The 26025-nt window shown below is 46.9% G+C and overlaps 4 protein-coding genes across 5 annotated transcripts; 1 reads left to right on the top strand and 3 right to left on the bottom strand.

Annotated features, from left to right (window-relative positions):
- Window positions 1-1038: 1038 nt before the first annotated feature.
- On the bottom strand, window positions 1039-6437 carry LOC100837994 (cellulose synthase A catalytic subunit 4 [UDP-forming]). Its single transcript, XM_003569770.4, has 13 exons — window positions 6139-6437; window positions 5931-6043; window positions 5780-5831; window positions 5543-5690; window positions 4701-4967; window positions 4264-4606; window positions 4037-4174; window positions 3396-3521; window positions 3085-3297; window positions 2760-3006; window positions 2479-2678; window positions 2011-2364; window positions 1039-1912 (listed from the first exon to the last, which is right to left on the bottom strand). Exons 1-13 carry the CDS (start codon window positions 6305-6307, stop codon window positions 1328-1330), a joined length of 2955 nt encoding a protein of 984 aa, XP_003569818.1. The 5' UTR covers window positions 6308-6437; the 3' UTR covers window positions 1039-1327.
- A 6216-nt stretch (window positions 6438-12653) lies between these two features.
- Window positions 12654-14463, top strand: LOC100837685 (probable WRKY transcription factor 65). Its single transcript, XM_003569769.4, has 3 exons — window positions 12654-13361; window positions 13449-13598; window positions 13716-14463. Exons 1-3 carry the CDS (start codon window positions 13198-13200, stop codon window positions 14302-14304), a joined length of 903 nt encoding a protein of 300 aa, XP_003569817.1. The 5' UTR covers window positions 12654-13197; the 3' UTR covers window positions 14305-14463.
- Window positions 14464-16329: 1866 nt separating this feature from the next.
- On the bottom strand, window positions 16330-19651 carry LOC100836958 (ras-related protein RIC2). Its single transcript, XM_003569766.4, has 2 exons — window positions 19254-19651; window positions 16330-16988 (listed from the first exon to the last, which is right to left on the bottom strand). Exons 1-2 carry the CDS (start codon window positions 19490-19492, stop codon window positions 16559-16561), a joined length of 669 nt encoding a protein of 222 aa, XP_003569814.1. The 5' UTR covers window positions 19493-19651; the 3' UTR covers window positions 16330-16558.
- Window positions 19652-20788: 1137 nt separating this feature from the next.
- LOC100836645 (probable sugar phosphate/phosphate translocator At1g06470) lies at window positions 20789-25622 on the bottom strand. Of its 2 annotated transcripts, XM_003569765.4 has the most exons (12): window positions 24954-25618; window positions 24673-24845; window positions 23950-24035; window positions 23812-23861; window positions 23568-23635; window positions 23228-23328; window positions 23033-23045; window positions 22515-22699; window positions 22210-22296; window positions 22030-22124; window positions 21436-21573; window positions 20789-21347 (listed from the first exon to the last, which is right to left on the bottom strand). In XM_003569765.4, exons 1-11 carry the CDS (start codon window positions 25385-25387, stop codon window positions 21450-21452), a joined length of 1416 nt encoding a protein of 471 aa, XP_003569813.1. In that variant the 5' UTR covers window positions 25388-25618; the 3' UTR covers window positions 20789-21347; window positions 21436-21449. The 2 variants fall into 2 exon arrangements, with proteins under 2 accessions (XP_003569813.1, XP_014755292.1); XM_014899806.2 differs by lacking the exons at window positions 20789-21347; window positions 21436-21573 and having other exon boundaries at window positions 22210-22261; window positions 24954-25622.
- Between the last annotated feature and the right edge of the window lie 403 nt (window positions 25623-26025).

Raw genomic sequence — 26025 nt, 5'->3', positions numbered from 1 at the left:
TCGCGGTACGTCAGCTCACTGAAATTACGTCTAATATGCCACCTAATACCCCAAGTCCTGAAACCGTCCGTCTTCGTCCATCCTCAGCGCAAGCCCCCTCCTCTCGATCTCCCGCGCTGACACGAGTGCAAGCTCCCATCCTCCTCAGCCCTCACACGAAACGAATCTTCCGCACGAAAAAAATTATTCCGTAGCAACGCACGGACACTCTGCTAGTACTGGATATAATTCCCCGCCGCTGAAGGAAGCATACAGTGTGTCGTTTCACATTGCCCACGTTTCTGATGGCAAATTGCCGATGGAATGGAATGATAGGATCGCCGTCCTAATGAGCGCCCATGATTAATTGCACAAGCACCACACGTACGAAGGCTCGATTATATTCCCCACTTATGCCGCTGCGTTGGAGACTTGGAGCAATCAAGACCCACCAATGGCCGGGCTGGCCGATGCAGATCACTCCAGCTAAGTATACATTGCAGTCCATAAGTAGTATGAAGGCGCTAGTACTCGATCTGGTTTCGAGACGTAGCTAATAGGCTCCCTCAGTGCGCGTAGGCATCATTTAGCCACGGCGTACATCCGCATTTCTTGCGTGTTGACAGAAAAGGGTTACTGATCTCTTTTCTTTTTCCGCTGAGTCCATGTCTTCGTGTATCATGGCAAATTAGGTAGCGACGTTTGATGTTGAGGCCTGGAAAAGGTTTGAGGCGGGGCCGCTGCGTTAGTCGCCTCTTGGGTGCTGCTTTTCATGGACGAATGCAGAAAAACTAGCATCCCCGATCTGATGTTTGTAGTGAGGAAAACGTTAGTCGTAAAGCTGAGGCTGGAAAGGTCGTGCTAGATTATGACATCTCGCCTCGTGTTATTCGTACTCGTTTTGGTTATTAGCTCAATTCAGCGTGATGGAAAATATATCTTCTGTGCTGCAACCTGCAAGAGGGCTAGTGGACGAATTAACTTGCGTATAGTCAGGGCATAGAACATAATCATCACTCCTATCCAATGTCAAGTTCCACTGATGTGATTTCCATCTTCTATTTTGACTGAAAATGTATCATTTCCCCGCCAAAAAAAATGTATCATTTCATTTCCCCCTTTTCTACAAGTACGATTTATACAAACTTCAACAGTGCCAGCTCATAATTCCAGCGAAATCAACATCAAAACTTTGAATAACACAGACAGATGCAAAATATTACTCCATCTACATCACCTCACAGGTTGCGGAGAAAGGCCTGAGAGGAAACCGAATGTCTTCATGTTGATCAGATACACACATTTGCAGTACCGGCAAAACATCGCCGCCACACCCCTGTGATGCCCCTCAGCAGTCGATGGAGCTGCAGGCCCCGGTGCTCTCAGTCTCGGCACCGCTGACGAAGGGGTCGATCTTGACCCAGAGCAGGGAGAAGACTGAGGCCAGCAGGACAGACCAGAGTATGACGATGGTGGGTGTCCGGTTCTGGCGGCCCATGAGACCCTTGAGGAACGGGTACAGGTGCATAATCACCCACATGGCGAAGAACACCTTGCCGAATAGTGGACCCCATGACTCGTATCCACTGTTGAGTGCGTCAGAGAACCCGGCCACCACGCCGACAAGGTTGAGCACCAGGATGGTTGTCGGTGGGATTAGCACCGTTGTCCACTTGAACACATACAGCTCACCGAAATCGCCGTCCTCTGCTGCCTTGGCCGTGACCGTGAAGTTGGTGTCCAGCCCGATCACCATCTTCAGGATACCCTGGAACACGGCGAACAGGTGAGCAGAAACGCCACCAATGACCCAGAACTGCTCGTTGCGCCACCAGTCCTCGATGCCAATGCCACTCCACCGCAGCTCCAGCACACTTGTCAGGATGATGGAGGTGAAGAGGCCAAGAAAGTATATTGTTGCAGCATTTGAGAGCTGAATTAACGCCAAGTGAACAACGTTAGTTCATTAAACAAAGCTAGCCATGAGAATCCAATGCCAAAAGCTTTATATAATGTCGCCAGGAATCTTACTATCGGAATGATGAATTTGCCGGTGAGCAAGCAAATGGCGGGCAGGCAGCAGTATGCAACGAGAGGAAGAGAGGTGAACGGGTAGACGATGGTGTTGATGTACGACAGCCTCTGGAGCCATCTCAGACGGCCACCTCCATAGCCATACCACAACGGGCAGTGCCGGCTGAGGAAGATCTCGACGGAACCAAGAGCCCACCGGAGAACCTGGTGCAGACGATCAGAAAGGTTGATTGGGGCTGACCCCTTGAATGCGGGTCTTATCGGCATGCAGTAGATGGATCGCCAGCCACGGCAATGCATCTTAAACCCAGTCAGAATATCCTCTGTAACTGAACCATAGATCCAACCAATCTGATACGAAAGCAGAAACAACTAGTCATGAACTCATGCCTAATGAACAGACCAAAGCTATTCAATCTATTATCATGTACGTTAACAAAAGACAGAATCTGAGAAGAACCACACCTCTTTTCCCCATTCAGTTTTCTCTTCGTATCCACAACTAATGACATGGATGGCTTCTTTGATCAGTGTAGATGGGTCTGCAGACTCAGGAACACCCCCGTTCTCCATAAGAGTTGATTCAATGAATACTGAAGACTGCCCAAACGACTTCTCGAAGCTCATCTGGGAGATCAGCATGGACCGTTCATACTCGTCATAGTCTGCAAAAGCAACCACATTATTACGAACACACAATTCTTGAAGATTTAGAATATTCTATACAACACGGTTTATGCACTTACTGTCAATTTCCCGTAGATTGAAAATGGCAGACTCAAGGTCTTCTCGTCGGGAGTCTCTGTGCATTTCCTTCTCAGTTTTTTCAACCTTTTTCTTGGGACAGCAACAGCAGCACCATGAACAGGCCGAAGACTTTGGAAGAGCAGGCAAAGATGGTGGCCCGTAACCATAGAGTGCTTGCCTATAGAAACAACAACCAGTTCCCACATAAACTGGTCCTTGGATGCCATCAAGCCCTTTCATGTTAACCTGTGCATGATAAGTATGAACATATAAGTGAGTAAATATAATTAAGATGCAATACGGCATCACTGAATTAAAACTTACATCGAAGAACACGACGTTCCTATTGGCATAACGATCACTGCGATCAATGCCATCGAACCTCTGTGGGAATTGGACATAGCAAATATCTCTACCAACAGAAGGGTCCATCATGAAGCACATCGCTTCACGAACAGCTTTGCTGTTGTTAACATAGTGATCACAGTCAAGGTTAAGAATGTAGGGAGCATTTGTCAGAACAGCAGACACTCGGACCTGCCAAATTAGAGAATTGTTCAGTAATTTAATATTCAAGGTAACTTTGTTGAATTGTAACAAACAAAAAGGATAATTCTCTCTAAAGAAGTATTTACCAGAGCATTCATAGCCCCTGCCTTCTTGTGGTGCTGATATCCTGGTCTTTTCTCTCTTGACACATACACTAGCCGAGGAAGCTCATTTCCATCGAAGTCGCGAGCACCAGTCTCACCAAGGAAAACCTGTGAACAGAAGCCAGGAATATTGGAAGTGTAAGTTTCATGAATAGGCTTTCTAGGAAGGATCAGCAAGCATCAAATTACGGAAGTGTCAATTCCATATTCCATAGAACAAAGCACTTGACTCAATTAGTTAATACATCTGCAGGACTATGACTTCCTCTTAATGATGTAACTGCGATCTGACCTAATGATACAAGTTCAATGAGGATATTCCACATATTGATAACTAAATGTGTGTTGAACAAAAATAATGGAATATTTTAGGCCCTGGGCAATTAACTAGGACATAGATAAAAATAGTTAGCACATATCTTACTATGAAAGAGAAATGCATTATGTATAGAGAGAACTTTAAAGTGTGGCAGCATAAATTTCTGTATAATAACTATAAAACTTCTGATGCATCAGGTATGAACTTGCAATTACTGCCAAGCATTGCTTCATATAGTCTAAAGAAAAGATTGACCCATATGACCATAAATTTCTAGATTGATATTTAATGAGAAGCAAATTACCTGAATCATGCCAGGGTGGTCACGAGGATTGTTCCCAGGCCATGGTGTCCCATCCTGCATGACCCAACCTTCCTCAGGTGTCTTCTGAGCCTTGGCAACCAAAGCATTTATCCTCACCTTGTACTCTTCATAATCCCTCTGCATGTAAAAGTTTTTCTTTACATAACCAACCACAAAAGTAATCTGCCAAAAAAAGGGAATTCTCCAGTAGTGCAATCGAGACCTACCTTCATAGCCCTACGCTCCTTGACGAAAGACGGGTGAATTTTGTCCTTCAAGTAGTCAATCTTCTGTGAGAAGTAGAACTCAGGGGTTCGTGGCTCAATGGAGTACTTCTTGCAAAATGGAACCCATCTCCTTGCAAATTCCGCAGTTTCAGCAAGTGATTCAAATGTCAGCATAGAAGATCCATCGTCAGAGACATAGCACGAAATCTTCTCAACAGGATAGTCTACCGCAAGAATGGACAGCACAGTGTTTGCAGTGATCAGTGGAGGCTCTTTCAATGGATCCACTGTACTGACAAAGAAATCCACAGGTGCTAACCCAGAATCTTCTCCGTCTCCATATCTGTAACACACACGAATGATGAAATTGATTAGATACCAGTGCTTGGGCTTACTGATATATAAACAGTTTTGGTGCGTGCTACGAGCCAGCATACCGTGCAATCAGCCTATCAACATAGGTCTCTCGATTGATAGGATACCACTTGGGGAATTGATCCAAGATCCAAGAGAAACCGAACCAGATCTCACATATCACTGAAGTTAGCCAGAGACCAAAGGCGCTGTAGACAGGGTTGGTGATACGGTAGTGAAAGAAGAGCCCGAGAACTACCAACCGCATAATGATGACTGCCCTGTAAGGTGTAAGCTTGTTTTTCGATATAGGGATGATTCGAGATAGTGGCTCGTATGCATCTGTCAAACTGCAAAATAGCTTGGTGTTACAATAAATTTAAAGCATATAAAAATTAAATCAACACTAGTAACAAGAAATTCTACTTAAAAAAAAGTAAAAAGAAATTCTGAAATCGAGATTCTGGTATATTATGATACAATATAAGTGAAGTTCAAAAATGTCCCAGGCTATGCTGTATGACAATAGAAAAGCTGAACATATTGCATCCACATCTTAGAAAAGGGCGTTTGGTTATAGACCAAGCTAAGTACCAGACTGAAGCCATGGCTTATGTCTAAACCAAGCCTGTTAATGATATATGAAGTGGAATTCCTATTTAGCTTAAGTTTTTTGCTTCAAGTGCGCGAGAATATAGAAGTTCATATTTTGAATCTTGAAAGGTAGCAATTGCATTGCATGAACATCAAAGTCAGTTTTAAACGCCACTGGCATCTAGTTCATCTAGAGCACATATTTAGTATGACCGATCTAGTTTATAAAGGTTATGATTAATACCGAAAAGGATCAACCAACCCTTACAACAATTTCCATTTTAAAAAGTATACAGACAAACATATATAAAAGGGTAAGCTCATTTCTTACTCCTTTTCATCCATGATCTGTTCTTCCACAGGCGGAACTTGTGCTTTGGCCGCAGCCTTTTTCGCTGAGGCTTTCTTCTCATTCTTCTTCTCCTTCCAGCTATCAACCCTGTTCTTCCAGATGGGCTTCCCAGATTCATCGTTTAATTCTTCAAATCAAGAGTGAGAGGAGAAATTTCAGTACTCGAGTGATATCAAGTGAGGGAAAAACACAACTAACAGAGACGAGCATGCCTACCACTCCCAACTCCCGACATGCTGCTCATGGTCCTGGCATGGCTTACTTCATCCTGTTGCAGCAAAATCCCATCCAACATTGTCAAAACTGTCGGAATTCCCCTTGCTGGAGAAGGAGAGCTATGACAAATTGCAGGAATAAATGACTTCACCTGGCGATCGCTGAGTTGGCTGGCGATGGTGACCCGCCCACGCAGACCTTCGGCGGCGTGGTGGTCCTCCACCTCCTCCTCCTTCTCCTCCACGGCGCTCGCCTTGCCATGCGCTGGAACAGAGAGCAATGCCATCACCATCAGAGCAAAGCCCCTCGAAACTGCTAATTTCTTCTCTCCCCAAAAAGCCATCTTAAGAAACACGCACCTGTGTCGAATGCGGCGTACTCCCCGCCGCAGCGTGCACAGACGGTGCGGCCCTCGGCGGCATCCTCGTCGAGGCACGCCCTGCAGAGCGCGTAGCTGCAGGCGCGGCAGGCGGCGCGCGCGTCGTCCCCGCAGGCCGCGCAGGGATGATGGGTCCCCGACTCCATCATGGCTCTCCCTCCGTGCGCGCACTACTCGCCCGCTCCCCCAACGCGGCTCCGGGGTATCGCGAGCGGCAGCGGGCGAACGGGTAGGGGGGGAGTGAGAGAGGGAGGGAGGGAGAGGCTAAGCGTGCCGGAGGTTGGATGCGTGGTGATATAGCCATAGCCGCGCGGTGGTGTGGCGCTGGCAGGAGGCCGGTGGGTGTGGGGTTGGGGCGTCGGCATCGTACCGGCGGGTGGAGGATGGAAAGAATGGAAGCAAAGGGTTGGGCGCCTGAGCGGGCATGGGATGGGAGGAAGAGGGGGGCGGCGTGCGGCAGATGTTTCTCGCGGGATTTTTGCGGGGTTTCGAAGCGAAGGTGACCGCGGCGAGGAGGGGCGTGAGCTGCAAGGCGGGAGGGTCGGAGGTCGGGGGCGCCGGTTGGTGAAACGGGGGTGTGGTGGGGTGGGTCCCTCAGGACGGTGAGAGCAAGAACTGAAGAAAGATGGAAGAAATCGCTCGCGTTGAGGCGTCGCTCTTGTTTGAGATGACAGCCCGTTTTCGGACTCGCGAGTCACCACGGCGAGGGCCGAGAGAATAGCTTCAGCAGGAGACCTGTGCTCCGTGGAGAATGAATTTTGCGGCACTTTTTTCAGTTTTCATGGTGTGCAGTCTGTGTCCTGGTACTTGAAGTTCACGTGGTTGCAAAGAGTGTGTGGTTACAGTTTCATGAGTGACCATGCATTTCCATGGTCAGTTGTCATGTAACAATTTAATCTCATTTGAATAAACCCAAGTGAATAGCGTTAGAGTTTCGCAGTTTCAATTTTTCGGAAATACACGTTCAAGTGAGACTCGAGCTCGAGGGATCGACTTAGAATGCAGAGAGTATACTTACCTCGTTTCTCTAGCAGACCCGTTCCATCCGATCTCAAAAGGGCTCCGAAAGGTCACTTGATAAGTTACTCAAAAATGCCCGGCTAACAGTCCCCTCGATACCTCTTCCAACGTAGGAGTAGGTCGTGCTCCAACGAGGCGACCGGAACTATTCAAAAAACACTGTTGTGTCAATTCTATTGAGTATACGACAACCTTCTCTTAAAAGACCTTATACGCACTCTTCATCTTTGTACCATCAAGCATCAATAATCCTTATACCAATTAAAGCTCGAGAGTGAGAACATGTGGGTACATTTGAATTATTTGTACATGAAGTAACTCTATTTTGTATTCTAGAGAAAAAAAGTAACTCTATTTTAACAAACCCCCCCTCCCCCCCTCAACTATTGGCAAAGTCCAAATCTAACCCTAAACTCTAAAACCACAGGCAAAATACCCCCCCTCCCGACTTGTCATACCATTCACCTATACCCCCGGACCTGTTTCCCCTCAATTTACTTGGTTTTGGCCGTAGCGTTGGCACCTTGACCTGGCTTGACCGCCATGCCGGCAAATGCCTTCTCTTCCTTCCCTCCCCCCCTCCTCACCTCCCCCCCTCTCTCTCTCTCTCTCTCTCTCTCACACACACACACACACACACACACACACACTCTCCCGCTCTCTCTCTCTCGGTTCTTTTCCCCAACCTGCTGCAGGAGGGGAAGAGCGGGAGTTGCTGCTGCTGAATTGCCGGCGCCGCTGCCAGTGCTGAATCGACCAACCGCCGTGCTCAATGGCCACCACCAGTGCCGAATCGACCAACTTGCTGTGTTGCGGCTCTAGGGTTCTTGCAGGTAGTGTGGGGGGTGGGGTGGGGGGGCGGGGGCACTCACGCAAGAACCAGATCATTCGACAAAAAAGGACCAGCCTCTTGGTGGCAGAACAACACCGCGCGGGGGAGAAGAAGATGGCCGGAGTCAATCCTTCACCAGCGTGGCAGCTAAAACCAGGGAAATCTATGTGAAAACAAATTTGGTGGTACTAGTAAACGGTACGAGAAGTTGAGGGGGTAAAACTTACCTGGTTTTAGAGTTTAGGGTTACATTTGGACTTTGACAATAGTTGAGGGAAGGGGGTAAAATGGAATTACTGTACATCATGCTAGTTCCTACTTCCTCTGTTCCTGATTTCTTGTCACGTTTCTAGTCCAAATTCTTGAGATTGTGATATGTAATGTAATGCGGTACATACGAGATAGTCAGATTTATAGAGATTGCATGCCCAATTTTATTAACGTGTCCAACGAATTAACTCATGAGCTACTCGAGTCAAGCTGAATTTAATTTTGAACTCGGTAACGTAACGACTCAAATCGAGCTTGTACTACGTTTTCTTTGCCTTTTCTTTTTGGGAAACTAATTTTTTTTAAGGGAAATTTTGGGAAACTAGCTTGGACTACGTTATCCAGCGCAGTAGCTGTAGCGGGCACAAGCTCACAATCAGTCCAAAAGATCGTCTTCGATCGTGAGTAACCAACAAAGCAAAGCTGACCCTGGCCCATGGCCTCTTTCATTTTTCCTTTCGAAACTTCTTCCAGACTTGAGCAACTTTTTGTTTTTTGCTGGGAACCAGACTTGGGCCACTTGAGTTGACAAAAGAGAGTAGCTTCCAGGCACCTTCTATAAGCCCGTTACATATATACATGGGACGGCCCAAACTCGTCCAATTAGGGAAACTGCGCAATTATCGGCAGAGCAGACTAACTGTGGCCTGCATTTCGCAGCCTCCAATTAGCCCAACAAATGGCTCCTGGGCCAGCAATTTGTCGCTTCCATAAACCGATTCTAGAATACAAACTGTTTCTTTTGTTGTCCTCTTTATCTTCTGGCTTCTTCGCTAAAAAAAATTAAAAATCTTCTGGCTTCCATTTTATGAATGGTAGTGTTACAGTCAGGACCAGTGGCCGTCTTTTTAACGAGTGAACTGCCATAGTACAGTACATTTTATCCTCACAGAATATGTGTAAAGTGTAATGGACATTCGATAACACAGCGGGAGGGAGACCAACCGGAGGTCTGAATCAGTAACAGGAATCATGCTGCCTTTTCAGTCTTTCAGATGATATAGGCAAATACATTCAGGCGGACAGTGCACGACCAATTTTCCAAGTTTCCAACATAAACATAGCGGTGACACATTCAAGTCTTCGTGCTCTGCCACTCTTCCTCGATCACGTCCGCGCGCAGCCAAATTTTCATTAGAAACGAAGGAGCTTGTTGTTACTTCTAACTTGAGCGCCCCTACTATTCTTCCTGCCACATATATAAAATAAATAAATAAAGGCCAACCATAACGCCAGCAATTGGAACTCAGAACAAGTCGGATAAGATTGTTCTTCATCGATTTATTTAATAGCTGGAATCAAGCCAAACAATGTCAAAGGAGAACAAAAAAGAAAGGGCAGCATGATGCATCCATGTCATTATCAGCCCGCGGCAGGCAGGCAGGAACTGTTGTGTTTCCAGAGATTACAATATGGGTATTGCCAGGTAAAGCTAGCAAGCAATGGCACACACCTGATAATCCCACCCCCAACCCATCCCATCATTTTTTTCAAAGCTATCCTCGACGTGTAACTAATTACTCGTCGGGGCTGGGAAAAAAAATCAGGCGCCAGGACCCAAAACCCGCCCGAATTCAAGCGCGTGTGGAGTTTCCCCCTCCTTCCTGCTGCAACTTGCAAGTTTGCAACGCAAAAAAACGCCGTTTCCCATCTCACCTCACTGTCCGTCCTCACAGTATCTTGCGCGTGCGGGTGATGTGAAACCGGTTCTTGTCCGTGCACGCGGACGAAGCTTCCGCGCACGCGCCGCTGCGAGCAACAGCAGCTTGGGCGCGCCGGGTCTGTCTGTCTGTCTGTCGCGGTCGCGAGGAGGACGCCTATTGCGTCCGTCTTCCCGTTTCACCTGCCCCCGCGGAATAATTAGCGCCCCATTTTTCTTCTCCCTGCTGCCTTGTTCGTAGTGGGCACGATTTTTTTCTTTCTTTCTTCAGGCTTAATTGCTGCTTGGCGTCTCGCTGTCCTATTCTAGCTAGGCCACTCTGATTAGGAGAACATGGTTCGTGGAAAAAAAACCAGAAAACAAAAGAGCAACTGCACATACATCCACTAAATCACTAATTTAATTCCCGTTACAGTACCTTGCATGTTTGATACTTTGATTTTCTGAGATCCCAACGTCTTTCATGTAAGCCGCCACAGTCCGTGGCCTTCAGATCTAAGTATATTTCCTGCCGTGTCTTCACGAGCCTTGCTTCTTAACACCAGTATTTTACTCTCAAGACACAGTCCGTCATTTGACAATGCAAATGGGTAGTCCACCGAGATATTTATCTCCTTCGCCAAGAACGAGTCAAGAACTCTAAACTAATTAGTACTATAAGGGTTTGGTGATGCAAATCCAACTAGGCATTATTACCCTGCTGATCCATAGCGACGTAACCTCCAAATCAACAATTTCTTTTATCAAGACTGATTGGGATTATTGGTCGACTGATGAACCGATGCCGCCCGCCACCTTCTTCGTTCTAGGCCCTTCCTTGATTCCATCGGCAAATACGGAGCAAGAAACGGTCTGCATACGTACAGATCGGCACCGTCAAGAGATCGCGTGATGCCCTGCATTACTTCTGATATGATTTACGTACGGGAGTACTCCCAATCAGATTTGTTTTACGGTGTAGTATATCTCTGATCGAATTGTTAACACGGACCACGAGACCAAAGGCACGTCGGTAGCTTCGCTAAACCATTGATGCATGCACGGGAAGAAACCTTTGCTTCGTGGCCTCGTGGGGGAAGAACCGCATGGCCGTGGGAGTACTTCCGCTAGCCGGATCAGTAGGCCCCGCGTGATGGAAGAAGAGGATAAGATGGAGGAGGGCCGGCTCGGCTGCCTCTGGTGAATTAAACTACCGGTACTGTCTGGCGTAATGGCGTTTGATTAAGGGATTTGGTTTCATGGAGTCGTGGTCACGCACGGGGTTATATTTAATTCCCTTTTTTGCCCTAGCAAGCTGCAGTCTTAGCTGCCCCCATACATGCTCATGTGCTTAGCCAGCTGAAGTGACAATCAGTGCGTTGTGATCTGTTTTCTGTTTTTTTAGGATAGATAGAGTAGACACTTTGTCAGTTTTCTTTTCGGGGTCTGTTTTCTTTTCTGCGGGGGGAGTACCATTGTTGTGGTATACTCCAGCGTGGAGAGTTTATCATGATCCCCACCCGCACGGACGAAACAACAAAGGCACAGTTTGGAGTCTGGACTACTTCTGTTTGCAAATCTGTACGGCGCCAAAAGAGTATCATCACTCGCGAGACGAGGCCTGAATAAAAAGGCCAAAGCGTTCTAGTAGATGCCATCATCTGAGACACGAGGAAACAGTCTCCACGTGACGCCGAGAGAGGATGCTGCACGTGGGTACGCATTCCGCGGGGGGAAACAAATTCCAGCTCGATCGCGCTGAATACCCGGGGCCACTTTCCAGTACCCTGTCTCTGAATACCTCTGGTACAATTGATTATCCTGTGCATCTGTACTCTACTCTCCACCTTTTTTATTTCCGAGGTACGCCGTACCCGATTGGTTAAACTGGCAACGCAGCAATACAATACCCACGCCAAGATTAACAAAAGCTTTCGTGTCAGACAGAGATTGGGAAATTCAGAGAGGAGCCCGTGTAAAGATACCGCGAGGTGGAGTAACCTACTGACGGTGTAGCGAGCAGTGTCAGGATGAAATTAAAGTACAAGTGCTCATCGCAGTTTCCTAGTGAGAGCCACATGGTTCATTAATTGGTGGATGAACCTTGGCACGATGTGAGGGATCTCGCCACGTTCTACTACTACTACTACCAAGTACACGTACGTGAACGGGGGCAGGTAATCTACGCGTACACGTACTTGTAACATTGGACAAGATGGGTTTTAGGTGAAGCAGATTAACTTTGCAATGATTCGAGGTCGAGGCTAGCTAGAACACCTGGCATGCCACGCAAAAGCCGGAATCAGATCCTCTGTTTTGCGATGCATGCCAAAAACATATGCAGTGATCTACATCGGTCAATCTTGACCGTACAATTAGTATCCGACGCTGGGGAATGGGGATGGATCTCGCTGGCGAATTTAGAAAACCTGACATACGGAAAGCGCTCCATCAAGCACCACGCAAACTGTACGTACGTACATGATCACGGGCGGCTGATGCGAGGCAGCAAAGCACATGCGCGAAAGATGTGTGTACAAACGGGGAGGCAAAGCCCGGACATGATTGGCCAGATCGGTTAGGGAGGAGGTCGCGATCGCAGCCTCCACTATAGATTAATCGCCTCCCCGGCCCCAAAACACCGCTCTCCCTCCGGCTCTCCTCCTCCCATACGCCACAACGGAAAGCGAGAGATCCAATCTAAAACCAAAACCCGGACGCGGTACAACTACGAGAAAAAAGAAGTGAAAACGCTGTGGGCGTTGGCACGTCCTTTCACTTGTATGTATGCCCTCCGTATGCGAACACCAATTCTACGCGCCCCATGGCAACATCGTTGGGCATAAACAAACCGTCCACTAACGCATCCGCACACGCATATACAGACAGACACGCGGGGGTATTGTATAGAGAAAGGGCGGATCATTGAAAGCTGCACCCATCCGTCCCCATTTGCTCCCCACCATTTCCATCCTCGCCCCCATCATTCGATCCTGTACTGTACTGCTACCACTCTCTCCTCCCCCTTTCCCCCCCTCATCCAGATACACTTGTTGTAGCCGGTGATCATCATCATCATCATCGCCAAAGCCGCGCACACACAGAGAGTGGAGCAGAGGAAAATATATATGCTTTCGGAAAGTGCGAGCCGGTTTTGTTTGCTTTGAGCTTTTTATCCACAGCCGCTGGGAGGGTTAGGCTAGCCCGCTCCGTTCGTCCGTATACGCCGGGCGTGGATACCTAGGCTGCAGGCGGCCGGGGTGGGACTGTGGAGATCGATGTCGGGCGAGGACGGGTACTGCAGCACGGGCACGGAGTCGCCGCGGGCGGACTCCGTCGACGAGCAGGCCGCCGCCGACGCGGAATCGCCGACAGGCGGAGGAGGGCCCAATAAGCGCGACCACCCCTCGCCGTCGTCCCCGCTGCCACCGCCCAAGCGCAGGTATCATCTGTGTTCCTTGTTGTTGTGCCCTTGGAGATTCTGCCTAGTTGAGATCCGAGGATTGAGTTTGTTCATGCGCGATTGCAGCCGGAGATCCGTGGAGAAGAGGGTGGTGTCGGTGCCGATTGCCGAGTGCGGCGACAGGGCCAGGGCGAACGGCGAGGGCCCGCCGCCGCCGGACTCGTGGGCCTGGCGCAAGTACGGCCAGAAGCCCATCAAGGGCTCCCCTTACCCTCGGTAAGTACACGTACCCTATCCAGCTTAATCCGCAGGGCCCGTAATTTCCGGCGAATTAGATCAGGTTTTAAGCACGGGGACTAGCCTAATTTCGGTTAATTGCTGTCGCGTGTTCAGGGGGTACTACCGCTGCAGCAGCTCCAAGGGGTGCCCGGCGAGGAAGCAGGTGGAGCGCAGCCGCACCGACCCCACCGTGCTGCTCGTCACCTACTCCTTCGATCACAACCACCCCTGGCCGGTGCCCAAGAGCAGCTGCCAACCGGGCAAGTCATCTCCCCGGGGGCTCACGGCGCCCAAGGCTGAGCCTGACACGCCGCCCGTGGACTGCCAGCCCGAGCCGCTAGCCGAGCCTGAGACAGAGCCGGCCGAAGCGACGCTGGAGCAAGAGCAGGATCAGGAACAGGAACAGGAGCAGAAGCCCGTCGTCGGTCTGGCCGATCCCGCGGCGATCACGGCGGCTGCGGCAGCGGAAGAGGAGGAGAGCATCGACTACGGCTGGTTCGACCAGTACCCGACGTGGCACCGGACGCAGCAGTACGTGCCGGCGGCGTTCGACGCGGCGCCGCTGCTGCCGCCGGAGGAGTGGGAGCGCGAGCTGCAGGGGGAGGACGCGCTGTTCGCGGGGCTCGGCGAGCTCCCGGAGTGCGCCATCGTGTTCGGCCGCCGGAGGGAGCTCGCCCTGGCTGCCACGGCGCCATGCTCCTGACCGGCCACCTCCCTGGCTCCCTGTTCCATTTCCCTTTTCTTTTCTTTTCCCGCCCCGGTTCTAGTTTTACCCGGAGTAATTTGGAGGTGTAGTACATAGCCGCAAGCTTTGGATCAATGGGGTCTCACTGTTCAAGAGTGGCCTTTGCTTCTTATTTTACTCTCTCTCTCGATTCCGTCGCGTCCGTTCGCCATACCCAACGCTTTTCTTTGTGCCTGCGCCACCACCACCACCGGAAGCAGTTCGAGATGATGTGATTCCAGCGAAAAAAGCAGCGAAAGGTTTGGCATTTTCAGAGCCTTTTAAATTCCTCGTCACCTGTGACGCACAGATCGATGGGTTAGGTTGCATCGCACGGCCTTCAGGGGCGCGCAAGTTAACGGCAAGTGACGGCGGACTGGCAAGTTGGCGAAGCGTGGTTGTTGGGGAGAAATGCACGAGGCCACGGATGCCGATCCAACCCGCCCCCCGCACCCCCCCCCCCCCCCCCCCCCCGCGGGACGCGTGCCGCGCGCCTCCGCGCCGGCCACGGCCGGCTACCGTTCGGCTATCACTACTGGCTCGGGACGGCAGACGGACGGGCGTTTCGATCTCCGGCTTCCAGAATCCAAAATCCTTGGCTTGGAAACTTTGCCAGCCTGCCGAGTCGAGCCGGGTCGCATACGCTGTCTTGAGTGCGATGTCTTCTTGAATTGGGTCTCTATCTCTGTACCGTGTCCGCGACCTGTCGGCGTCGGCCCCGGCGTGATATTTCGGGCGAGAGATCCACAACCAGACGAACTGTATAATTGTCTCTGGCATGAAAAGATGGACGCGAATCGACTGGCCGATCCAAGTGCTGTGCGTGTGAATCTGAAAGGAATTTCTTCGTGTTGAGTTCCATTTATGATTTGTATCCTGTAGGAAAAGCCAATTCTTGGACTTGTGTATTCCAGGCTTTCCAAGGACAAGGATGCAAGAACAGACGGTAGCTAGGGAGAGTCCTATTCTCGTCTAGTACCCCGTAGGATGATTAACTATCTTATCCCTGGAGTTTAGGATGCACATCTATAGGTATCCATTAACTGCTCTGCAGAGATCAAACAACTTCGTCGAAGGAGAGATTCTCCCACCCGTGTTTTGTTTAAAGGAATCAAATGTTTCTCCGTCACATACTCACATGGTTAGCGATCCAGGTTCTACGGAGTCCAAGTTAACCAAGTAAGCACGCTACTATACGTTGGGATTAGCTATTGAATTGCTTATGTGTCAGCATCCTAGGATCAAAATGTCTTGGTAAAATGAAAAGGTTACTACAGTGGTTGAGAAGAGACATTAACGAGGGGAGAGGACTAGACCTTAGCAGTCGTAGAAAAATGTCACACCCAGCCAGGTTTGAGATCGACTGGATCAAACATATGACGTTACATCCTGTCTGGACTCATTATCCTTTTCATTATCTTTAGCTAAAGAATCAAATCAGAAAGGGAAAACTAATTGGAAGTCGTTCTCAGTGACGTGAGCGAGAGACATGGATCGTTGCCAACCCTGGCCCTCTTATCTTTGGGCTAGGCTGCTTGGGCCAGCGTGCCAGCTCTGTTTTGCTAATTCGCACACCTATCTCTTATTTTGCTCTCAAAAAGAAAACCTATCTCTTATTTTGGCACGCTCTACATACCGCAAGCTTGTGAATAGGCTTGTTCTGTTCTAATAAAAGAAGTGAATTGGGTTGTTCAATTACGGTTTGAGCTTAACCTGTCAAAACCGCTATTTCAGTTTTTCTGCACTAGCTCCGTCAGCTGAATTGCAATTAGCGAAGGCAAATAAACTAGCTGTTGGATGGCCGGTCTAAGTGTTGGATTCAACCCGATTTTGCACAAGCCTACTCGTGGATACGAAAAAGAGGAGGGAGAATTGGCTAGAGAAGAGATCAGGCGTGCGCTTGTACATTATATACTATGGTTGAATAATAGGAAATCTGGCAGGAACAAAACAGCGAACCATATGCTGCATGAACCTGTCATGAGATGACAGGATGAGCAAAAATAAAATAGAAGCATAAACCTGTTTCGGAGACAAGTATTTCTCGGTAAAGTCTGGGTATTTAGTTCAAATCGAATATCACAATCAATCTTACATAATGGTTTCAGGAGAAAACTGCATCAATCTAACCCTCATAATCACCGCAGCAAAAAGAGAGGATGCATAAATCTGTTGCAGCAGAAGCAGCACCAACTAGTTGCAGACTCAACAGACAATGCATCTATATAGTACCCTAATTTGAGCAACAGCCGACTCTCTTCAATGCAGACACGTCGTCTTTCACATTTATCTTCTCCCCTTTGCTAGGGGCAGCTGAGCCATCCTCTCCTGCATCAACCGTCTTCCTGCTTGCAATTTGGTATATCTGAGTCAAAACTTCTGCAAAAGCGTTGTCTACATTTGTCGCGTCTAATGCAGACGTTTCCATGAAGTACAGTGACTCAGCCTCGGCATACTCCTGGCCATCTTCAGTTGAAACAGCCACCAAGTGGCGGAGATCAGATTTGTTGCCAACTAGCATGACAACAATGCTAGGATCAGTGTGATCCCTCAGCTCTTTTAGCCAGCGCGCCACATTGTCGAATGTCGAACGGCGAGTGACATCATAGACAAGTAATGCGCCTACTGCTCCTCTATAATAGGCACTCGTGATAGCACGGTATCTGACAAAAGAGAAGAATATAAGGCAGTCATATATACTTCAGCACAAAGTGAATGCAAGAAAATGATAAGGTACTGGCAGTGACCTAGCATCGATCTCACCAGCCTTGCTGGACATGGTCTACCAGCAGAAATTGTGTATGGGAATAAAATGAATGTCGTGAATATGAAAAGAGTGCAGACCTCAGAATGAACATCATGATCCTTTAGCTAGGTAAAATGTTGGTAAGGTGGTACACTGATGCGATATGACATACATAATTGTGTAAGAGTGAAACTTCTGTATGTGCTTTTGCCTCAAAAAACATTATTAAGTGAAAAAACCAAAAAGAAAAGCGAATTTATGTGGTAATTGTGTGTGGTGGCACCACTGATAAGGCCAAGGCACAAGAGCAACATGGTGCCAATGCTGGACAACAAATCACACAAGTGGGCAACTGTTGATCAAAGGGCTTGAGCAAACAACCCTTGGACTTACGGTTATCCTCAGGTAGAGGAGCAATGTTACATTTGTAAAAAGCATATTCAGAAAGGGTGAACAATTTGTGCAAATGTGAGTCTATATCCCAAAATGATTGCCAAGGTGTCCTGAAAAACATGAGAGAGGGCATTAAACTTGAAAAACAACTCTCTACACCATAGCCTACTTTCTCTTTCACGCTCGATGATTTTCTCCCATACAGATGCAGCCTATCCAGATTCTGAAGAGTAGATTACATTTTTAACCACACATATCTGTCACATCGTGACAGTTTGACATAATTTTTTTTTTGATACATTGAACCAGATCTGAGGAAAGAAAAAAAAACAGTTTGAACCAAATCTAGAGTTTGATCTCCATAATAAGTGAGCCCAAGCGTCAGGTTGACGAGACAATAAGTTGGGATCCGTTTGTTGATGTGGACATTACGTCTGATGCAGCTTTTGACACCACTTGTCTCATGTGGTCTTAATCATATCATTTCCTTTGAATTTTACACCCTGGCCCATCTTTAGTAAGATAATTCCTAACACATGCTCCACTTCCTCTCCATGTCAGCAGAGAAAGGGCCCACATGGCAGGTGGCGTGGCTTCCTTGATAGTGAAACAGCGGTCCGACATGTGGGTCTGATCTTTTAGGATGGGGATGTGACTCTAAATCTGTTTGAAATTGGAATTCTGGTGCTTACTTGTACAACGTCTTGACATTAAAATCTAGTTCAAACTGTCATAGTGCGACAATTATGTGGTTCAAAGTGAAATATACTATAGATTTTTAAGTTACAGTTGCATGTGAGTCGTTTTCTCTACTATAAAATTAAGTTTGCACGGACCTGTTTCCTAAAGAGCTTTTTTTGTTCTCGCAAGGTAATCACATGATGAAGAATTCTTACAGAACCAAAGACTCAAGTATCTCTAGGAGATGCAGAATAGCTACAAGCCTACAATGACTGCCCAAGTGAGGCCATTATCTCCTCAATTTATGTTGCTTCTGAGCTTCTCTTAAGTAGTCTTAATGACCTGCTGCAGCAGTTGCTGGCAAGACAGCTAGCCGATCAAAAAATCATTTGGATAGTACTACTACAGCTCACATAAGCACGGAACCAAACCATGCTTTAGGAGCACAATTATGCACCGATATGATCCAGAAACGTAGTGAATTGTGACCCAATGACACTTTCTAGTCTGAGATCCAACTCGCTCTGCAGTGGTCATCTCGTCAGCAGGGCCGCACTAATTAAATCTCCTAACACCTTTTCTCCTCCCATTTCGCCCCTCTCACGGCCAGTGCGGCAGAACCAAATTCAGCAACACCACGACGCGTCTCTCCACTGATCTATCTGTACGTTCCAAATGAAAGGTGGCACCACAACCACCAAAGCAATGATCTCAGCTGATTCACCCCCAAACCGTCGATGTAAGCACGGACTTCTAAAGTCCCAACAGCTGAGAAATCACAAGTGGGCACCCAATCTGCCCTCCAATAGTAACTTCATCCATGAACCGGCTACCTACCAAGTACGGAGTACATGCCAAAACTCGGAAGAAACATGTAGCAGACCATCCAATTACCAGCATCACCAAAGTAATTTGATAAATCAAAGAGTTAAATCAAAACAACGATATCATGAGTCATAGCCATGGTAGCGTACTTCCTGATTTTCTAGCTAAGAGACCATGAAGCAAGCAAATCTATAGCGCAAGTAATAATAGTGCCCATTTGCGCACCAACAGGAAGCCAGAGTTGAAAGGGGGCTGGGATCAAGTAAGAGAGGCGAGCACGGACCTCTCCTGACCGGCGGTGTCCCAAATCTGGGCCTTGACGACCTTGCCGTCGACCTGGAGGCTGCGGGTGGCGAACTCGACCCCGATGGTGGACTTGGACTCGAGGCAGAACTCGTTCTTGGTGAACCGCGACAGCAAGTTGGACTTGCCGACGCCGGAGTCGCCGATGATCACCGCCTTGAACAGGTAGTCGTAGTCGTCCTCCGCCCTGTACGCGCCGCTGCCTCCGCCGCCCGCCATTTCCCCCTTCCTTGCTTCGCGGGTCCCGGGCTGCTTGTGGCGTTTTAGGCTCTGGATCTCGCGGGAGTTTGGGGGGGTGCAGCGTCGCGGTGTGGGGGACGGAGCAGTAGGTGACGACAGTGTGAAGTGAGCTGAGCTGCTACGCCTACGCCGTCTTAATAAATCTGAAAATGTACTTGTTCAGGGAAAACCCTGTGTGTTTGTGATTTTAGAGATTTTATACCCCAAGTCAGGTCGAATTTGTAATATCCTGTGGTTACCGGCATACCGCAGGGATCCAAGCACAAGACGGTCAAATTGTACGGTAACACTCCAAGGTAGTGGTTGCATCGATAGCCTTGACTCGTGTAACAGTCTGTCGTTGTTTTTCTTCATGTCGCGCCAGCCATCGGTGAACACTGCCATCCGAATGGACCGAATGGGAGGCCTGGCCGCTGTTTGGCTTTCGTTAACCAAAAGGCAGCACCAGTTTGGCCAATTGCCTTTTCCCCGATGAATCCACGAGACTTGAATCTAGAAGCAGCAGTACGTACGTGTGATCTCTCAGCAAAAGGGGTAGTAGGAAAAGCTCCTTTGCCTTGCGTAGCCTCGTTGGTGGGGCGGCGTGACCGTGTCCCGTGCGCGGCGCTCAGCCCGTGAGGCCGTGATCCGGTCGGGACAGTGGATTGCGGTAACCAACAGGAGCGATGGAAGAGACTTCCTGTGAATCCAGACGGCACACGGATGGTACGCCAGCCTCGTATGCTTTCTTCCTTGGTAAATGCAGCTACAGAGGATGCCAGCGGCGCAACTGAGATCCTGCACATGCGCCAGCAAATCGGAGCCCGCAGTCCGAACCATAGCGTATCCACGGGATCACGGTTTCAACGGAAAACGACCTCGGCTCGGCCCCCGGATATCCTTCTTTTGTTCTTCCAAATACATGAGCCAGTACTAATTTCTTTTCCGCAATCCCCTTCGACGTGTCCGTCTATCCTCCGTGTATGGATTTAAAAAACTTAAAAAAACCAGACAATTGCAATGTTGTTTGTTCTTTCCGCAAGAAAAAAAAAATTGTTGTTTGTACGGCATCTTACAGAGGAACAAAAATTCGCAATGTGTGCAAATTTAACTTGACACAATTGATGAAGCTGAATGTAGCGGTGCACGACCAGAAAATAGAAATCAAGAACTGACGAGCAACACGTCATCCAGAGTCTGCAGAACATTCAGACCAGAAAACACTACTCAGTAGCCAAGTTCAGACGTGCTGACACAAGAATTAAACTGGCGGGCATAAAAAAAGGACAAGAGTGATTTAATAGACAAAAGAAAATATAGGAGGATCCTAAAATGCAGCGTGTAATATTTACACATTCTCATGCAGTCAACGAGCAAACAAATTTGAGGTGGAAATTCGCAACCACACCACATACATCAACAATCTAATTTTCTTTCATTCTCAATAGAATAACAATATATTCTATAGTCCTAATTTTCCACTTTAGACTCGGAGCCTGCACCAAAATTGAGCTCTTAAATCCTCTAGTAAAAGTGCAGCAGCTGCATTTCTAACATATTGTGAAGTATTCTTAACATATGGTTACTATTTCTGCACAGCTCTTGGTCAATACATATCATACATGCACCATTTCTGTTTCAAAGTGACAAAATCTTTCTTCTGCTACTTGTATCAGCATGTCTTCTCAATCAGCGATATGGGCTATGACATGATCATGATGATGATCATGCATAACTGCTCAAATCAGATAATTACTTGAAGATAACACGAGTAAGAAATGGTGTCTCTGTGAAACCAAGGCAGTGACAGCGGTCTCCTGTGCAAGATACGTCGGTCCGTCAAATGGCCTGCTCTCTGGAAAAAGGAAATACAGAGTACATAACATGCGTGCATGAGTGACAAATCAATAGCTAACTATAAAGATGTTGATTTAACACTCTACCTTTCATATTTAGATCAGCCTCTATCATCTTGATCTTCAGCATCATCATCAAGGATAACATATTTTGAGGCACCATTGGAAGATTGGAGATTTGTGTCACCATGCTTACTGTTATGGCCTTTCTTGAACTTATGATACCTTCATATATCACAAGACAATAGTCAGAATATATCATCCAATCAACATACAGACATTAGAAATTGGACTTATATTTGCACTGTACACTTCCATACAGTCAAATTACTATGATCACTTGCTTATGACTGCTTTACGATCAGTCTTCTCACTTTCTCTCTGTAATTAATGATGGGCTAAAGTGAACATGGCAAGTTAGTTGACTTGCAACTGCTAGTAAAATGTAGATTGGTGGACTTGTTCAATGAAACAAGTTTAGTGCCTTTTGTATACAATTTACTCCAAGTTAGCATGTGAGTCTGACTTTAAGTTATCAACATTCTGAGAAATTTGGAGTTGATTTAGTGATTCGTCAAATATGGACAGGTAGTAACATAACTTGGAACGATAAAAATTGAAACTATTAAAAGTAAGTTTCAACTCACTGTACACATTACTTGCAAAAAAAAAAAAACTCACTTGTACACATTGAATAGACTGACACCAAATATTATTGTTGCCAGCCCAAGTCCCTTTAACCAGGTAAATGGATCATTGAAGAAAAGCACGGCGACCTGTTTTTTGTCATTACAAGTTACACTCATACGCGTGAACAAAGTTGAATTAATATAACATAATTATAGAGTGTGGAATCAATACCAAAATTGTGACGGCTTCCTTAACAATCCCAGCTATGGTCACTGTCACAGCACTTGTTACAGAAACCAGAACATATTCTGTCAAAACCTTCAAAGAATCATGTTGACAAGCATGTCTTAAAAATAAACCAACAGTGGATTGACTGAACCCAGAGGAAAAAGAAATTACTACATGTATTCTAGGTGTATGACAAAATGCAATACTAGGCAAGGCCAAACAGTGGATGGACTAATTCTAGCGGATAAAAAGGAAAGTATGACAAAATGCAACAGTGTTATACTTGCAAGGAAGGAGCTGGTCCATACCATGAAGAAGGCCAAAGAACCACCTAGAAGCATCAATAAGCTGCTCCTTAATATGTGAGCTGAACTATCAAAAAAGTGACTTGCCCTGAAGTCGTGCCATGGATCCATGGCAATGGAAAGAATTGCAGTTGTTACAGCCATCACCGGGGTAACATAACTCATTAAGGTAAAGGGATTCTTTAATCCTGTGTAGCACAACAAAGATGATGATATAATGATGGTGCATCACATGGTAGTTAATCGAAGAAATAAAATTATAAATTACCATTTGGATATTTAAAGAACAATTTCACATAACCACTACAGTTTCAAATTTTGATACAGTGCTAAGATTTGAAACAAAAACCAAGTGGCCAATCAAATACATCTATGTGTCTTATAAAGATCATCTCGCTGCTATTCAGTTTTCAGGCATGAGATGCCAATAGACAAGCAAACAGTATTAATAATATTCCTCTAGTGGACAAAAAATATATTTTTTTACAGCTGTAGACAAAATATTAAGATAGAGTGCGTACCGTATTCTTCTTTCTTCAGCAGATTTGGCAGACACATAAGAAAAGAAGTCAAAAAAAGTTCAGTCATGACAGGAATGAAAGGCAAACATAACACATCGTTAATACGGCAGAGTACCATATCTAATAATAAATGTTGACTGTCAAGTAATAGAAATTAGTATAAGAAAAATATGGCAGTACAATACAGTAACAAACCTGGAGGAGAATCTGTGTCATGCACCAGCGGAAACCAGACATAACAGCAGCAAGCATAATAAATATAAATCCCCAAATATTAAATTCTGTCTCTTTAGCAACTGCAAAAAACAACATTATTACCACAGTCCACAGTTAAGATGACGAAGCATAACACAAATTTCAGAATATGTGTCAATTCTATGGACTTAAGATGCAACAGGAAGCCCACAGGTTAGAGTGAGAAACCTCTAATTAAGTAAAATAATGGTCAGAATGTCATTTTCTCAGCCTTCCTTCAGAAAGCACAGAAGCATATAACTTCAAATGGATTAATACAAATGTTAATGCATGCATTTACCTGTTAGTAGAACTCCAACGGAAACAATCAGCATAATTCCAAGAATGTTAAAGCTGGGTTTCTCTAGCCTTCACAATGAGCATGGAAATTATTAATAAATAACATGAAAATGCTAAGGAGCATAACAGAAGCAGGTGAAATCACAAAATGACAGAAAATAGGTGCAATGAAAGCAAGTTGTCACTAAATTAGTATACAAAAGGACATGCACTGTAAAGTAACCGGCAAGTGCAACTGAGTTTACCTGAATAGAAAAGCAAACAGAAGAATAAAAATTGGGGCTGCAGATTTACACTGCATAACAATGGAAAGAAAGAAATTAGAATTCCAACCATTGAGTAAGAAGCATAGGAAATAATGACTCACACAGGATAAAATGTACCATTGTAGCAAATGTCACGGTAATGAAAACAAGCGAAATGTTGCTCAAATTTATATCAAGAGCAGTAGCCAAAGCTGTTGGGACAACTGCAGAAGAAATAATCAAATTCTTATATATCATAACTTAAACAATTAGGTCTTAGAAATGATAAGCACAATAAGAATGAAAAAATTCTGACATAATTGAAGTAGAGTAAAAATCTAGTCTATCCTAATCTTCTTGCTTAAATAGAATAATCTAATGAAACACTGATAACCAGTAAGAAATGTTAAAGGTTATCGTCCAACTTAATTGAAGTTTATAAAGTATGTACATCCAGCAAGAGGTGTAGAAATAAACTCTTGATTTCGAGCCTACGTGGATCTCTAGCAGCTTGAATAACATGCAACACAACAGTTGAATTACACTTCAATCTTTACCCTTAAGTTGATATCTTATGTTGTTTGTTCTACCAATTGGCCAATGGGGTTCACCATTTCAACCCCTCCCCTGTTCCCACCACAAAAACATAGTCTATAACTGTCCATGTTCTGTGCTTTTGAACCTAATCTCGAGCTAACTGAAACATATCCTTCATTTTTATGTCAGCCATACCAAATTTTCCAAAAAACAGCTATTTACACTACCATAAATAAGAACGTTGGTTTTACTAATCAGAAGCACCAAGCTATCCAATTTCTAACTACTAATGTAAAGAATCAAGCAAAATAACTTTGAAACAACCTCGAAGAAAGTAATCTTTCCATGACATTGCATTAGTCTCTGCCTCCAGGCCCCGGTGCTGGAACCACAGGATCACCCTTGATGCCACAGCCTGCATCGTGAAATGCACCGTGTTCATCAGGAAGGGCGCCGGGAACTTCCACATGTGCTTCCCAAGCATCTCTTTGTTATACCTGACCACACGCGGAAGAGCACGCAGAGAACACTAGCATCAAACGTGTGCCCAACAACAACTCCCCGAAACATCCGCGCTCCAATAACGAGAAAAACGCGGTACTTACAGAGTCAAGCAAGTACTCAGCGTGTACCAACTCGTTATCAGAAAGATAATCTTGGCGATCAACCACGGAGAGATCGGGAGGGTGTCAGATCCCGCCGCCGCTCCTGCTTCGATATCCATCGGCAAGTGGCCGCCGCCGCCCCGTGCAGCGGCGGCGGATGGCAGAAGCGGCAGGTCGAACTCCTCTGAATCATCGTCGCTGGCTGCAGAGGCGGGCGAAGCGGCGTCGGCGGGGGCATTGGAGGTGTCCTTGCACCACCTCGAGAAGGACGGCTCCCTGCGTATCCCTCCCTGCTTCCTCTGCCCGCCAACCACCTCCTGCGGCTCGCGGGCAAGCTCCGCGGGCTCGACGGCCACTGCCCGCGCGTCCTGTTCCTCCTCCTCCTCCTCCTCCTCCGGGTGGGCGTGGCCGTTCTCCACGACACAGTCCCCCATGGACGCTGGTGGTCGCCGATTCTAGAAGGCCTTGGATCTGGGCAGCGCGGATCTCATCAGCGGCGGTGGCGAAGTCGCGGCGAGGCTGGGGGGTTGCTTGCAGCTAGCCTGATGGATTTCGGTAGCAAGTCAAAATCCAGCACCTCGTCACGATGACTTCCTGCGCGGTTAGCTTCCAGCTTCCTCCGGGTGGACCAAAACGTGGTACCGGGTAGTTCTTCTCGCGGCAGAGAAGACCACGGCTGTTTTTATTTTCTTTCCTTTCCTCTTCACATAAAAATGCTTGGTACCCTAAAAAAATTGGTGGCCTCGTGCAACGCCTAGTTTCTAAAATTACAAGTGTTTCCCAACACAAGAATCACCCTTAGCGAATCCCGCCGCGTTTTACTCGACTTGTCTGCTGGCAACTTCCGTACATTTGACCTGCTCAATCGCACGAATCCCGCCGCATTTCACTCAACCCGTCTGCTGGCCCAGGCTGGACTTACCTCCAATACATTCTATCTCCTCAATCCCACGAATCCCGTCAGGTTTCACTCGACCTCTTTGATGGCCAGATCCGATGACCAACACACGGGTCCAAGATTTGGTCGTTGTAGGCTGGGCCGTATGAGATTTTTTTTTTACCCTTATGCACT

This window comes from Brachypodium distachyon, chromosome 2, assembly GCF_000005505.3.
Source record: "Brachypodium distachyon strain Bd21 chromosome 2, Brachypodium_distachyon_v3.0, whole genome shotgun sequence".
Lineage (NCBI taxonomy): Eukaryota > Viridiplantae > Streptophyta > Magnoliopsida > Poales > Poaceae > Brachypodium > Brachypodium distachyon.
Note: the sequence above shows the minus strand (reverse complement) of the source record. Positions and strands in the feature narration are given on the sequence as shown.